This window comes from Trichosurus vulpecula, chromosome 8 (genome assembly GCF_011100635.1).
Source record: "Trichosurus vulpecula isolate mTriVul1 chromosome 8, mTriVul1.pri, whole genome shotgun sequence".
Taxonomy (NCBI): Eukaryota; Metazoa; Chordata; class Mammalia; order Diprotodontia; family Phalangeridae; genus Trichosurus; species Trichosurus vulpecula.
The window spans coordinates 160,028,602-160,044,879 of record NC_050580.1 but is presented as its reverse complement, the minus strand read 5'-3'; the positions used below and the strand labels follow the sequence as shown (position 1 = coordinate 160,044,879).

At 39.7% G+C, this 16,278-nt stretch overlaps 1 protein-coding gene across 1 annotated transcript in view; it reads left to right on the top strand.

The window, feature by feature from the left end:
- LIPC (lipase C, hepatic type) overlaps positions 1-16,278 on the top strand; it is a 234,611-nt gene that overhangs the window by 215,756 nt on the left and 2,577 nt on the right. The window contains exons 8-9 of the mRNA XM_036735537.1: positions 14,115-14,232; positions 14,842-15,060. Coding sequence (XP_036591432.1) covers positions 14,115-14,232; positions 14,842-15,060 — 337 coding nt within the window. The remainder of the gene's footprint in view (positions 1-14,114; positions 14,233-14,841; positions 15,061-16,278) is intronic.

Below are 16,278 nucleotides of genomic sequence, written 5' to 3'. Positions count from 1 at the left end.
AACACAATTCTCAAACATTTTCTTGCTCCTCGAAGAGCTCTTGTTTTCATTCCAAGAGAGTGAAGGACCGAGGGAGGAAAGATTCTTTCCCACATTCTCATCTGAACCCAGTAAGCCTATACCATACAGGATCATTAGCTGCCACCAACATACCTCAGGGTAGAGCCTGCAGTCCCAGTGAAAAATCATCTAAAACTGAAACATCAGAGGGCAGGAAGAAAGTGCGGCGAATGAAAACTATTACCTATCTCTAAATGTCTAATTGATTTCAGTCCAACTCAGGAATGGATACCCTATCTTCTAGCTCACAATGATTTTGAATAATGTACTTTATAGATGAATCACTCCTGAGGATGGGAGAAGATACACAAGTTACACACTGGATAACCTGGATAAGATTAATTCTTCACATTTATATTACATGTTGAAGTTTTACAAAGTGCCTTTTTTTTTCTTGAGACTGAGTCTCCCTTTCTTGCCTAGGCCAGAAGTGCAGTGGCCACTCATGGACTGATTTCACTATTCACTGGGACAGAAACTTTGACCTGCCTGCTCTCTTTGTACCCTGATGACCCCTCACTGCTGAGGTTTCACCATATTGGTGCCAAACGTAGCGTGGACACCTGATTAGCTTAGCCAGCCACAACTCAGAGTTCTAGAGCCCAAGTAAACCACCAGCCTTAGCCTCCCCCGTAGCAGGGATTACAGCTGGGATGCACCATGACCAGAAGCAACTAGGTGATGCAGTAGATAAAGCTCTAAGCCTAGAGTCAGAAATACTTACTAGCTGTGTGACCCTAGGTAAGTCATTTAATAACCTCTGTTAGTTTCTTCAACTGTAAGATGGGGATAATAATAGCACCCAACTCCCAGGATTGTTGTGAGGGTCAATATTTGTAAAATGCTTAGAGACAGAGCTAGCCCTTAATAAATGCTTGTTTGCTTCCTTCCTTCCTACTACAAAGTGCTTTTTCCATAGCACTATGAGGTAGTGTTATGTTCATTTTACAGATGAGAAAACACAAGATTAAGAAGGGTGACTTATTGACGTCATAGAGCTAACAAGTGGTGTACACCTGGGATGTCTCTCATGTCTTCTGACTCCAAGACCAGAGATCTTTCCACTACAGAATAGTATCTCTCTTTTACTGAGTGTCTTTACAAAGTGGATTAAGGCATGACCAGAATTTTCTACATCAGGAAAAGTAATTTCATTTGCATGAAATTAGATGCATGCATTAGGATGCTCCATCCACAGCAGGGTTATGAGTTAAATACACTTCCTGTTGGTAAATAGAGAAATCTTCAATGGCATATTTAGGAATAAGTGCTTGGGAAACAGGTGGTGTTTGGTCGGGGGTGCCTTCCATCTCTGTCCTTTCCAAACTTGGAACTTCTTAAAATCTTTCCTTTCTCTGCTTTTGCCTTTCTGAAATGAAACACATTAATCTTTTGAGTCTAATTTCTTTTTTTAAAATTAATTTATTTTAAACTTAAATACACAATAAGAAAAAGAAGTATATTATGAACTTAAATGCTAAAACTTAAATACAAAATAAGAAAAGGGGAAAAAAGCATTGACATGTACAGAATGTAAGAGAGGATTCAAAATATACAGCAATAAATTTCCATTTCAAGAAAGCCCATATAATAAATTTTTCTTTGCTTCCTTGCAAGTTTTCTTTTGTTCTCTGCTGTGCACTTTTTACTTTGTCCTTTTTTCCCCTTTTTCTTCCCCCCATCCCCCAAGAAGGCTATAATTAAGCATAGATATATTTATATATACACATACATATACATATATACAAACATATATGTACATGCATATACCTACATATATTTAGATATCTATAATCATATTCATATATAGACATATATGAATATGCATCTACATAAGACCATGCTATACTTGTTTGTCCTCTGTTTTCCTGAGGGTGGATAAGCTCCTCCTTCATATGCCCAAGTCTTTCCATATTTTTCTAAGTCTACCAACTCATCATTTCCTACACCACAGTAATATTCCAACCTTATACTGTCTAACTATTTTAAATAGTCTAAAACAATATAGATTAGAATGGCTGATATATGGTGTAGTTTCCCTATTTTTCTCTTTTGATTAAATCTATTTTAGCCTTAACTTTGTCTAAGATCATGATTACTACCCCTGCTTTTTTTCCTTAATAAATTCTACTCCTGATCTTTATTTTATGTTTGTATCTCTTATTTCCTGTCCTCCTCATTCCTTTCCTTTACTTCTACCCACAACCTTGTCTTCCTATTACTTAACCTACTCCCCCTGAGAGATCCCTCCTGTATCCTCCCCCCCTTTCCTCTTACCTTCTTTCTATTTGAATTTAGAAGACTTTCATAGCCTTCCAAATATATATTATTCCCTCTTTATCCCATTCCCATTAATCTAGACACCCTTCTAACCTGCCCCTTATCCTATTCCTTCACTCTTATTTCTTTATAAATTTAGAACACTTTTATTCCCTTCTAAATGTATATATTGTTCTCTTTAACCCAGATCTGATGTGAATAGGGTTCCTTCTAAAAATACCTCCCTCATCTTCTCTCCCCACTCTCTACCCCTTAGCCTTTTATTTCTTTCTGAATTTAGAAGACTTTTATACCTTCTAGATAAATATGTATTGTTCCCTCTTTAACCCATTCCTGAGGAGAGTAGCGTTTCAGAACTGCTAGCTCTCCTCCCCCATCTAATTCCTCTGTATCAGTTCTTCCTCTTGCATCTCATTTGTATAAGATAATTACTCTTTTTACCCCTTCCTAAATGGTTTTACTTTTTAGAATCACATCATACTCAGGTCTACCCCAATCTTTCTTTCAAACTACCCAATCACTTATAACAATCATAGACATATGTTTTACCCTTCCTCATATAAAAAGTAAACACTGTCCATTACTGAGTCCCTTGTAATTAGTCTTTGATGTAAACCTTGTATTTCTCTTGGATCTTGTATGTCAAATTTTCTATTAAGTTCAGGTTTTTTTGCAAGAAAACCCTGAAAGTCTGGCAATTTATTGAATACCCTTTTTTTCATTCAGGATTGTGCTTAACTTTTCTGGGTATAATATTTTCAATTTCAACCTGTGGTCTTTAATGTTGCCGCGGCTAGGTGTTGTGTTATTCTGGTTGTGGCTCCACCATATTTGAATTGTTTTTTTCTTGTCGCTTGTAATATTTTTTCCTAGAGCTGGGGGTTTTGGAATTTAACTATGACATTCCTCTAAGTTTTCCTCATAAGATCTCTTTCAGTTGGATTTTTTCTATTTCTACTTTCCCCTCTTGTTCTAACAGTTCAGGTCAATTTTCTTTAATCATTTCTTGTATTATTGTATCAAGATTCTTTTTTGATCATAGCTTTCAGGCAGTCCCATTATTCTTATGCTTTCTCTTCATGGTATGTTTTCCAGATTAGTTGTTTTTCTTATGAGATGTTTCCAATTCTCTTCTATTTTTTCATTATTTAAATTTTGTTTTATTGTTTCTTGTTCCGTTATAACTTCGCTGGCTTCCCATGCCTGATTCCAATTTTCAAGGAGTCTTTTTCTTCCTTAAGACTCTGGATCTCCTCTTCCCTTTGATTGACTTTCTTTTCATAACCTTCTTGTTTTTCTTGGATTGTTCTTTTTCTTAAAAATTTTCCTCCATTTCTCTCATTTGATTAATTTTAAAGTCTCTTTAAAGTTCTCTATGAATTCTTTTTGGGCAGGTGACCATATGACATTACTCTGTGGTGTAGAAGAGGTTTTCTTTTTGTTTCAATATCCTCCTCTGAAGATGAACCCCAGTCTCCTCTATTCCCAGGTTATTTATCCTTTGCCTGCTCTTTTTTTTAATCATTGTAGTCACCTGTAGTCCTGGCATATGGGGAATGGTACCTCTGGCCTCAGATCCTCTTTCAGCTCTCCCCTCTGGTCTAGAACCAAAACCAAGAACTCCACCTTCCTCTAAGGGCCCACAACCAATAGGTACCCAGTGGGGCAGTCCTGCCCCACTGCTTCTGCACTCACTGGGCATATGCTGGTTCTTTCTTGCCCAGGGACATGTCTCAGTAGCACAGCTGAGCCTGGCATCCCTTATCAGCAGAGGTTCCCTCAATCTTCCCCTGCTCAAACATCCAACTCCCCACACTGTCCTGGAAATGAAAATTCCTGTGGCTGGGGCTGAGGCTATCTCCCAATCCAGCTAGCCCCAGGACTCACCACTTGCTGTTTCAGTGGAAATAGCCTGGAGGTATTTACTCTTCATTGGGACCAAACCTCCCTCATGGGATTTCAGATCTTACCTGATTGTCCCAGGTGGATTACCTGTTTTGTACCAACTCTTGCTTTATTTTTACCACTTTATGTTCACCCTGAGGCACTATTTTACCCTGTATGTGGGGGAAATCTGGAGAGCTTAGAATTTTCTGACCTACTCTACCATCTTCCCAGAATCTTCCCTTAGTCTGATTTCTGAATGCCTATAAGACTAAATCAGTTTCAAAAGTATAAAATAGATGGGGCATCAATAGATGGCATTTACCCTAGAAAAGTTCTGGGGAATTTAGTGGATTGTAAGTATGTCATAAGTCAACAGCACACTATGGCATCCAACAGGGCTAAGGCCATCTTAGCCTGCTTTAAATAGAAACATTGCCAACAGGAAGAGGAAGTGAGAGTCTCACTGTAGCCTGTGCTGTTCAGATCACATATATGGAGCATTGCATTCAGCTTTGGGGGTAGTGGTATCACATTTTAGGGAAAATCTTGATAATCCAGAGAGAGTCCCGAGGAAGGCGACTTAGACAATGAAGGGCCTCTAGTTGGTGGAATGTGAGGATTTTTTGAAGCCTAGAGGAAAGAATACCTGGGGGAACCATGACATGTCTTCATCTGTTTGAAGGGCTTTATGTTGAAGAGGAAGTAGACCTATCCTCTTTGGTCCCGGAGGGCAGAACCAGGGTTAGTGGCTAGAATTTACAAAAAGGCAGATGTCAGCTCGTTGCTTGATCTTGTCTTCTCTTGTAGATTCTGAGCTCCTTGAGAACAGGGACCAGTTTGTTTTTGTTTGGTCTTTTTTGTTTCCCCTGCACTTAGCACAGCACCTGGCATGTAGTAGGTGCTTAATACATGCCTGTAGACTGACAAAAGGAAAACTTCCTAACAGTTTTTGTTGTTAAGTCATTCTTTAGTTGTGTCCAACTCTATGACCCCATTTGGGGTTTTCTTGGCAGAGATATTGGAGTAGTTTGCCATTTCCTTCTCCAGCTCATTTTACGGATGACGAAACTGAGGCAAACAGGGTTAAGTGACTCACCCAGGATCACACAGCTAATAAATGTCTGAGGCCATATTTGAACTCAGGAAGGTGAGTCCTCTTGACTCCAGGCCCAGCCCTTTATCCACTGTACCACCTAGCTGCTCTCCCAACAATTAAAGCCATTAAAAAGTAGAATGGACAGGGCTCTCTTTACTTGAGTTCTTAAGCAAAGGCTAAATGGCCACTGGTCAGGAATATCATAGAGGGGATTATTTCTCCACCTCTTGGCTTCCCTGGCCTCTTCTTGGTGAGTCCACCAAGGTCCCAGAAAAATGGAGATGAACCTAAAAATGCCTACAGGCTTGTGGGAGCAACACTGGAGAAATCCAGTGTCCAGTGAAATTTATAGAGCCAGTATAATCATCTCCATGAACTTTGTAGATGACAGGATTCCTGTAAAATGAAGCTTCAGGGTCATATTTGTGGTCACCCCAGGCTTGAAAGCTCTCAAGAAAGCCCCTTTGTTCTCTTTATCTTTGGTTAATGACAGAGGCTTGCTATCATGTATACCAGAGGACAAGAAACCAGTGTGGCCACCAGTCAGTAAAGACCCTGGGGGAGGATATCAGTCAGCATAGTCTCACTGGACATTCCCTTAGTCTCCGTACGTATGCAGAAAAAGCTTTCCCTTCCTCTAGACACAGATTGGAGTTAGCCATTCTCATGACATTTGCATACCAGGTAAGTGAGCTATTACTGTAAACTGCATCATGCAGGTTAAAAAAAATACTTTCCTGCCTATGACTCCTCTAGTTTCTTCTTCATAGAAACCTGTTTTAAATTAATTGCATCTTGGGTCACCCACAGATTACCTGAACACAAGTTGATTTTCATTCAGAGCTCTGACTAGTGATCCATTTGATGGTTGCCAAGATTGGAATATCTGGAAATGCCTTGGTCACCACAATCCACAGTACTCTCATTCCCATGATCTAAAATTTCACTTTGTGGCCAGAGGCATTTCAGTTCCAGGAATGAGTCTCCTTTATTTCAAGAAAATGCCAGCTCCAGGCAAGGAATAAGATCTCTTGCCTGCCATTTTCATGAGAGGAATTCAATATGCCGAACAAAGATCCCTTTTAAACGTCTGAAAGAGAGTTTTATCAAAACCCAAAGCCCCTATCTGATGATTCTGAGTCACTCTCAGAGAGATAGCCAGAGGTGAGGAAACACTAAGGGAAACTAAATATTCTCTTTTCATAAATCCCATAACCTAGTGAGAACATTTGGCTGCCTTCAACATAATTACTTGATCTTTTTTGTCACCTCTGCCTCCCTCGAGTGGGCAGAAGGGCACCGGTGCCTATGTAGGGTCTCATATGCTCCTGGATGGTTCCCCAGTGAACCAGATCTTAAGTGTTTAACTTCTGTGCTTTGGACAAAGTATGCTTTGTTTCATCCAGGTTTGATGGGCCATTTTATGTTTCTCATTTTTAGGACTCGAAATAACCTCTCTAGAGCTGAGAAGGATATCATGTTCTCATTCCCGGGATGAAAAAAGCATTTATCCTGACACATTTTTTTTAAAGTTCTCCAGTAAATGTAATGTGAGGCGCAGGGATGACAAAGGTCACACAGACATGATTTTTCTTATTCTTTAAGATAGACTGTTTAGAGCAACAAAAAAAAAATTCGCTTACCGCAGGTATGACTCACTAACAAGAAAAAAAAACGCTACAAAACTGAATTTACAAAATAGATAATTCTCATTGTAAGAGGATTTTTCACATACTAAAAAAATAAGTTTTCATTACTAGGTTTCTCTAAATAGTGAGATGCCCCATTCCAACTAAAACTGAACTTAACCTAACAAAAATTCAATATGTGCATACCTCATGCCACATACCTCATAAGCTTTATAGTATTTATTGACGCACTTTACATAGAAACACACTTTCCTTTCAATATGGGATGTAGCGGCAGCTCATGTGCATGTCATTTCCCACAGACCTTCAGGAGCAATGTCATTTTGGTAGCTTTGACCACCTGTGTCTGTCTCCCTCCCTCCCCACCATCACCACCACGCCAGCAAAAAACAAAAAGTTGCTCCTCAAGAGTGGTCATTGTTTGGTTTTCATTCCATCTTCTTGTGCTTGCTGTTGCAGAAGAAAGGAAGAAAAACCTCTCCAGCACAGTAGCATTAAACATTTATCCACTCTTAGGAACCAGACACTCAGTGGGCAGAGGATGTTACAGCAAGGCTGCAGAAGAATATATTTTAACTCGGTTAGAATTATAAAGCACTTTTACCGCAGAGAACTCTGGGATACTACTAGAGGAAGCCTCTTTTAGTACTTACCCAGGCCAACATTCCAAAAATTGAAAATAGAAGCATTTGCTATTTAATTACTTCTACATATATTTTGTCCTTTGAAACCAAAAAAAAGAAAAAGATGCTTCTGCCCACATTGCTATTTATAAGTAGAATGACTATGGCTGATGAAGACATGACCTCTCCACATTAATGACATAGATGAATCAACTAACAGATACTTGTTGACCTCCTGTTATGGGTCTGATGCTATACCAGGTACCCTGAGAAATACAGAAAAAATATCTGCTCTGCATGTATCTTGTGCATACTTCTCCTTGGATTTATTTTCTCTTTCATTAGAATGTAAACTCCTTTAAGGCAGGGACTATTTTTGCTTCTTCTTTTATCCCCAGCACTTAGGACAGTGCCTGGAATGTAGTAAATGCTTAACAAGTGATTGACTTGACTGATTACTAAGTGGTTTAAGGAATCACAGAATCATAGATTTAGAACTGGAAGGGATCTTTGAGGCCACTTCGTTCGACTCCCTCATTTTCAAACGCAGAACTGAGGTCCAGAGGAGACAGCGCTCATCCAAGGTCACACAATTCATAGACAGAGCCAGAATTTGAATCCAAGTCCTCTGACTTCAAATCCAGGGTGCTTTCCACTATAATAGGCTCCCCTGGACAGCACGATATAGAAACCTATCTAACTGGGAAGACAAATGCATATAAAACTATTGGCTGATTAATAATGAGAGCTAGAATTTATGTAGTGCTTGAAGGTTTGTAAAGCACTTTTCAAATATCTCATTTTATCCTCAAAACAACCCTGGGAGGAAGGTGCTATGCCCGTTTTTACAGATAAGGAAACTAAAGTAAAAATGAGTTATTTGCCCAGGATCACACAGCTATTTAGAGTATGATGTCAGATTTGGACTCTGGTGCTCCATCCACTGTGCCTCTCATAAAAAGAATGATGAGCCAAAGACTGACCCCTGGGGAACACCCATAATTAGGAAGTAGGAGGAGGAGGAAGAGCCAGTGAAGGGAATAGCAAAGGAGCAACTATTGACAAAAAAACATGGTAGAATGACATCTTAGAAACCTAAGGAGAAGAGAATTTTAAGGAGGTTCCACAATGTTGAATGCAGCTATTAAATAAAGATTGAAAAAGTCCATTCAGCTTTTCAGTGCCAAACTAGCCACCCTGGACCTCACTGCCTTAAGGCCAGTTCCCCTTCACCCCTCCCCCTGGGGTCCTCTCATACCCTTAAGTGGATTGGAGCATGTAGGCTCTCTTACTATTGGTTCCAGCTCCAGATGATAATGTTCCCTCAAGTATACTGGTGGTTTCCTGCACCCCAGTTCTATTAGTAATTAACAGTCAAATTAGCTTTTTACATAGAAATGTTTACTTCAGAAGTTATAGTCACAAACATACAAATTTACTGCCCTAACCCATTGGAAGTATACTGCTCCTCCTCCTGCCTTGTACCACCTCAGTCTCTGGGGAGGAGAAGGGAATTAAGTTTATAGCTTAGTTCCATAACTACAGAGCACATTCCCATTTCCAAGTCCAAAAAGCCAACTCAAGTCCCGAACACCCTGCCTTCTCAGGGCTTCCGTTTCAGGGTACCTGGTTGTACCATCCCACCTGCAATCCTGGCTCCAAGCCCTGTGCTGTACCAACTGTGCCTGTCATAAAGAATGAGGAGCCAAGGACTGACCCCTGGGGTACACCCATAATTAGAAAGTGGGAGGAGTAGCTCAAACTCCCAGTATGATGGGTATTGCCTATGGCACTCAGAACTGAAATCAACACAGAACCCAGGCCCATTCCTTAGAGCCAGAGTAAAAGAGGAAACGGGGGAACAAAGTCCTTCCCATCTCATCAGTTCAATTCACGGAATTCATGCTGTGAGTGATCTATTTTCTCCACTCTCTACACAAAGCACATAAGAATGGCTGAAAAGAATGGTTCGGGGAGGGAGGGAGCAACCAGCTCAGTCTCACCAGTTTAAAGATGCAGGCAGACATTTAAAGGAAGCTATCCTCACTCAAGTGTTAGGAGACAACAAGGCTTCCGAATCTGGACATGCTCCAAAGGCCCTTCAAGCACACCTTCATGTTAGGCAAATTGGGCATGCCCAGTCATACCCGGCTTACATTAATAAAGTAATCATTGCTAATCTTCAAGAGAGCAACCTCCCAGATCCCAGATGGGGCATCAGAACACATTCTCAGACACAGACCTACAGACCAAGTTGGGTCAACTTTCATCAGCAGCTACCACTCTCAAAATTGCTATCTCGATGACCACTCTCCAAATATTTCCAGCCGCAAACAAACATACACAGACAAACGCTACCCCACCTTGGAACTCTATTCAACCAGGGGAGAAAAGACCCTGGACAACAAAAGGTGTTTGCAATAGGATGGATCCGAACAGGAGCTTCCCCAGTACTTTATCTCCTAGAGGTACCACTCTACTATAGTCTCCTTTGGGCTGGAGAAGGGTCAGCTTATTTTTAACCAGCACATTCTTGTTGTTCACTATGCTTCCAGATGGGAAAGGGACTGCTTCAGGTGTGGACACACTCCACCTTATGGGACAAGCTCCCAAGTTCTGTACTGTATGCACAATGTGAATCTTTTCTGCAGCTGCCCAGAAAAGAGCTGTATATCTGGCAGCACCAATTTACCAATGATTTCTCCTGGCACCATTCTGCAAACCCTTCATCTATTTTGTCATTTTAGTGGATAATTTTGATTACATTAAATTGAAAGTTTTTGTACAAACAAAGCCAATGCAACCAAGGTTAGGAGAGAAGCAGAAAACTGGGAAAGAATTTTTACAACCAGTGTCTCTGATAAAGGCCTCATGTCTAGAATATACAAGGAACTGAGTCAAATTTATAAGAATAAAAGTCATTCCCCAATTGATAAATGGTCAAAGGATATGAACAGGCAGTTTTCAGAGGAAGAAGTTAAAGATATCTATAGTCATATGAAAAAATGCTCTAAATCACTACTGATTAGAGAAATGCAAATCAAAACAACTCTTAGGTACCACATCTCTCCTGTCAGATCAGCTAACATGATAAAACAAGAAAATTAAAAATGCTGGAGAAGATGTGGGAAAATTGGAACACTATTGCATTGTTGGTGGAGTTGCAAACTGATCCAGCCATTCTGGAGAGCAATTTGGAACTACGCCCAAAGGGCTATAGGAATGTGCATACCCTTTGACTCAGCAATACCACTTCTAGGGCTGTATCCCAAAGAGATCATACAAGTGCAAAAAGGACCCATATGTACAAAAATATTTATAGCAGCTTTTTTTATGGTGGCAAAGAATTAGAAATCAAGGGGTTGCCCATCAATTGGAGAATAACTATACAAGTTGTGGTATACGAATGTAATGGAATGCTATTGTGCTATAAGAAATGAGAAGCAGACAGACTTCATAATAACCTGGAAAGACTTATATGATCTGATGCTAAGTGAGGGGAGCAGAACCAAGAGAACATTATACTTGATTACAGACACATGGTATCTGTGGTGACACTAATTTTGATGGACTTGGTTCTTCTCAGAAATACAAGGTTCTAAGATAGCTCCAAAAGACTCATGATGGAAAAAGCTATGCACATCCAAAGAAAGAACTACAGAGTCTGAATGCACACTGAAGCAAACTATTTGCTCTCTCTTTTTTTGTTTTGTTTCTTCTTTTTAATGGTTCATTCCATTGGTTATAATTCTTCTTTACAAATTGATTATTGGGAAAGTAAGTTTAATGTAAAGGTATATGAAGAACCTATATTGGATTACATGCTGTCTTTGGAGGGGAAGGGGGAGGAGAGGAAGGGGGAGAAAATTTGGAGCTCAAAAATGTGTGGAATAGTGTTGGTAAACTAAAAGGAAAAAATAAATTTAAAAATTTTTTTCATCATTTTAGTATAGGCTGAGTGAGCCCAACATCATCACAAAAGTTTCACTGAAAGTGTACATGTAAACGCATGGGTCAACCAACTGAGAGGGGTGCCAGAGATAATGGTTCTATAATCAATCATAGACAGAGAGCTGAAAGGAACTTCAGTGATCATCTACTCTCATCCCTTTGAGCTGAGCTTTGAAGCAAGGTAGGGAGTCTAAGAGCTGGAGGTGGGCAAAAAGCACCATTCCATGCATGAGGACCTAGCCAACAGCAAAGACTTGGAGATTGGAGATGGAATGAATCTCTTTCTGAGGAACAATAGAAAGGCAGGTCTAGGACTCATCTATAGAGTCCAGAAAAAGGAATGATGTAAAATAAGGCTGGAAAAGTATGTTGGGGTCAGATTGTAAGGGGCATTAAATGCTAAAAAGAAGACTTTATATTTGTTCCTAGAGGCAATAGTGAGCCACTGGAATTTGTTGAATAGATCATTAAGTCTCTCCGAGATTTGAGGCAGTGAGACTAATTAGGAAACTATTATAGAGGTTCAGACAAGAGATAACATAGGCCTGAACTAGGGTTGTTTCTATATGAGCAGAGAAAAGGAAACAGATACAAGAAATATTTTTGAAATATAAACGAGATTTGGGAACTAATTGCATCTGTGTTGGGGAAGAATGAAGATTTGAGAATGATACCCAGGATTCCATTCTAGGTGATTAGAAAAATGATAGTGTCCTTTCCAGAAATAGGGAAATCTGGAAGAGGAATTAGTTTTGAGAGAAAGATAATGAATTTTATTTTAGACGTTTAAGTTTGGGATGTCCACGGGATATCAAGTTTTAAATGTCTAATAGGAATTGGTGATATAGGAATTACCTGAATATGAGGTGAAGAATAGTCTCTACTCCAAATAGATCCAATGTCACTTACTCTATATTAAAGACTGGAATAGATAGGAACCTCTGAAAAACTCTGGAATCAGGAGTATAAGCCCTGGCATTGATGTAGCAGTATTCCCTTAAGCTAGGACCTGGAAGTCTATCCCCATGTGACTTTTCGGTGAGTGGACTGGCTTGGCAAGGGTGTTGAGATGCAAAAGGTAGACAAGTCTTGCTCGCAGCCTTCACTGTCCAGTAGGCTGCCTCTCCTAGGGGCCCCTCTATTGTCAGAGTCTTGTTGACTCTCATATTCACTATACTCCACTATTTCATGTGCTTCTATGTTCCTGATATGAATTTCTAAGTTTCTACCTCAATTTGGTATATGGACTTTGTATCCCATGTTTGTAGCCCCAGTTAAATTAAGAAAATGCATTATTATTTGCTAGGAGGGAAGAGCCAGAACCTTCGACCCCCAAATCCATCCCCTGACACTAGGAATTCAGAATTAACAAATAACCTGAGTCCAGAAATTTCTTGGGATAAAATCCAGGGAAGGAGTGCAACTTCTAAACTGAATAAAACGGAGTAAAAGAATTTGTTGTCAAGAACACTGGAAATGGGGTCACAAAGAGTTGGACACAACTGAAAAATGTCTCAGAATGAACTCCATGCCTGCTTTAATAAAACAGAATGCTTACTAGCTAGAAGTAGAGGATCACTTAGTTTCCCTAATATTTTTTAATGTTTTTATTTTATATTCACTTAACATTTAAAAATTTTTTTTTTTACTAAATAGCCTTTCATTGTTGACCAGTCATTTCAGTTGTGTCCAACTCTTCGTGATCCCATTTGGGGTTTTCTTGGCAAAGATACTGGAGTGGTTTGCCATTTCCTTCTCCAGCTTATTTGACAGATGAGGAAACTGAGGCAAACAGGGACAAGTGATTTGCCTAGTGTCTGAGGCCAAACTTGAACTCAGGAAGATGAGTCCTCTTGACTCCAGGCCCGGCACTCTATCCACTATGCCACCTAGCTGCCTTGAGTAAAAGAATATCTGTATTCTGAACTATCCAACAAAGAAAATTCGGCATATCACTGATGAGTATGTTGTTGTCCTAAGTTTTAACATTTAGATCTTTGCTTCATAATTTAAACCAGACTACTAATATTGAGAAATTGACGGGATGGATCCCACATATCTCATTTAAAAGAAAAAGCCTCAAAACATAGAGATCCCCATTGTAAATATTTCCTGGCATATCAGTCATCTGATTCTGGAATTAATTTTCCATCGAGGAGTAATGTTAATTTAAATTCAAGCAACCATTTCAGGGCTTCCCTCTGAGCCTTGTAAAATTATAGAAGGCCTCCACTGAAGAGGGGTCTTCTTGGGATCACAGACCTAGAGGGGACCTCGGAGAACATTAGTCCATTCCCCATTTCACAGACGAGAAAACTGAAGCCCAGACATTGAAGCAACTTACTTGTTCAACATCACCCTAGTGGCAAGCACCAAAGGGAATATGAAAACCCAAGTCCTCTGACTCCAGACCAGAGTCAGCATACTCTCCCTTATATCACGCTGTTCTGCCTTCTTTCCTGCTTCTCCTCCCCAGAAACGCAGGGGCTGCTTAGGCAAATCTTACATTCACCATTTCAAACACCTGCCACCAGTGCTATGCTCACCGTAGAATTATTTTCTTTCTAGTTTACCATTACCAGTTCAAGATCCAACTCATCACACAGACTGAGAAACCTGTGGAGCCAACCTTCACCATGACTCTAATTGGGACTAAACAAGACACTCACAACCTTCCCATCACTTTGTGAGTATGAGATTCATTTCTACTGGATAGCAATGAGAAGTACCAGGATTGGTAACTTTCCTTTCAAGTGTTGGTCTAGAAACAGTTCATAAAATACTATGATATTCCTAGGCAAATCTCTTAACTGCTCAGTGCCCAAGCCACTCTCTAAGCTATTAGTGATAGATGAATTGTTAATCTGTATTAGAGGAAGGGGTTTCTGAAAGGAGAGGTCCTTCCACCAGTGAAGTCACAGCTCACCCCCAAAAGAGACAAAATATATCCTCTTATCCCCAGCCCCCATCAATTAGATAGCATAGGACAGAAAGAGGAAGATGGCAGGAAATAGACCATTTCATTATAAAAAAGCCTAGAGTGGAAAAGTGTGTTGTATTCTCTTGCACTCAGTTAACCACTCCAATGGGAAGCTAAGCTATTCTGACCATGTCTACTTGCAGGCATAGAATCTCAGAGGAAATAGCCCTGGGATTTCTTGCCTTGCAAAATGAGGGTTATAAAATGATAGCATTTGTCAGATAGTAAAACATAAAAAAAAATAAAAATTTCTAGAGAGTTCACTTTGTTTACAAATAGCTTGATTATACCTGACTTTCTTTTATACACCTGTAGGGTTGAAGAAATCACAGGCAATAAAACCTACTCTTTTCTCATCACACTGGATTTGGATATTGGAGAGCTTACAGTGATCAACTTCACATGGAAAAAGACTGCAACGTGGGCGAATGTGTGGGACACCTTCCACACGATAATTCCCTGGGCCACCGAACCACAGCAAACACAGTTAATAATAAAGCAGATCCGAGTCAAAGCAGGAGAAACACAGAAAAAGTAGGTGAATGGGTAGTTAGAATACTAACCTCTTGTTTTGCTTTAGAAAACACTTTTAACACCTTGAAAGATGATTTTATCATTCAATTTCAAAATTTCATTTCGTCTAGTCCCAGGCATGATAAGTGATACAAGTACCCACTAAAATAATCTTAAAATTTGAAGGAAAATATATTCCTCATGAACCTTTTTTTCATTTGGGGTTTTCTGAGAGGAAGGAAAAAAGGGAAATACTGAAATTATAAAATATTTGAGAAGTATAAATAAAATTATGAAGATAAGGTATCCTCAGGAAAATTATCAGGCTCTTGCAATTAATTAGATATGTGAGATGCAAGAAAGGGAGTGGATAGAGCACTGGACCTGAAGTCTGGAAGGCCTGGATTTGAATCTCACTTAAGGCATTTATTAGATGTGTGATTCTGGGCAAGTCACTTAACCTGTGTTTCTTTATGTTGTACAATGGGAGGGTTGAATTCAGTGACCACTGAGGTCCCTTTCAGCTCTAGTGCTGTGGTCCTGTGAGTGAAAGATAACCATAGGTGATTAGAAGAATGGTAGTATAATTGAAAGAGATGGGAAAAGTCAAGAAGAGGAGTTTTGGGTGGGGATGAAAACAATAAGTTTTACTTTAGCAATATTAAACATGAGAAGCCAGTGGGATAATCAGGTGGAGCTGTCTAGTAAATAGGTGTAAATCTAGTCTGGAGCTCAGTAGAGAGGTAAGGGCTAGAAATGTAGCCTTGAGAATTTTCTACATGTAGTGATAGCTGATGCTCTGTGGAGTAGATGAGATCACCAAGAGAGAAGAAATAAGAAAAGACTGCTATAGGGGATTGCTTTTATTATTAGAGCTCAGAGAAAAGGAGTCGGTGAAAAGTGATAGGGATGGGCAGTTAGTGACAGGAATATAATTAGGCAGTTGTGGTACCAACTCAAGTCAATGGCAAAGAGAATATTAAGGAGCAACAGGGTCAAATGCTGCTGAAAGATCAAGGGAAATCCCATCAAATAACTTTGATCTTTATAAAGTAGGAGGTGATGTGATCTGCCGTGAAAGCATGAGGGCGTCTATGGCATTTGTCTAGGGATTTGAGGGAAAAAGAAGTTTAGAATAGGTGTTCTGGGGAAATGTGGTAAGAAATTACGTGATAAGGAGTACGAAAGGACTTCTGAGCAATAGAGTCCAGCAGACGTTCTGTCAGTGGACCTCTGATC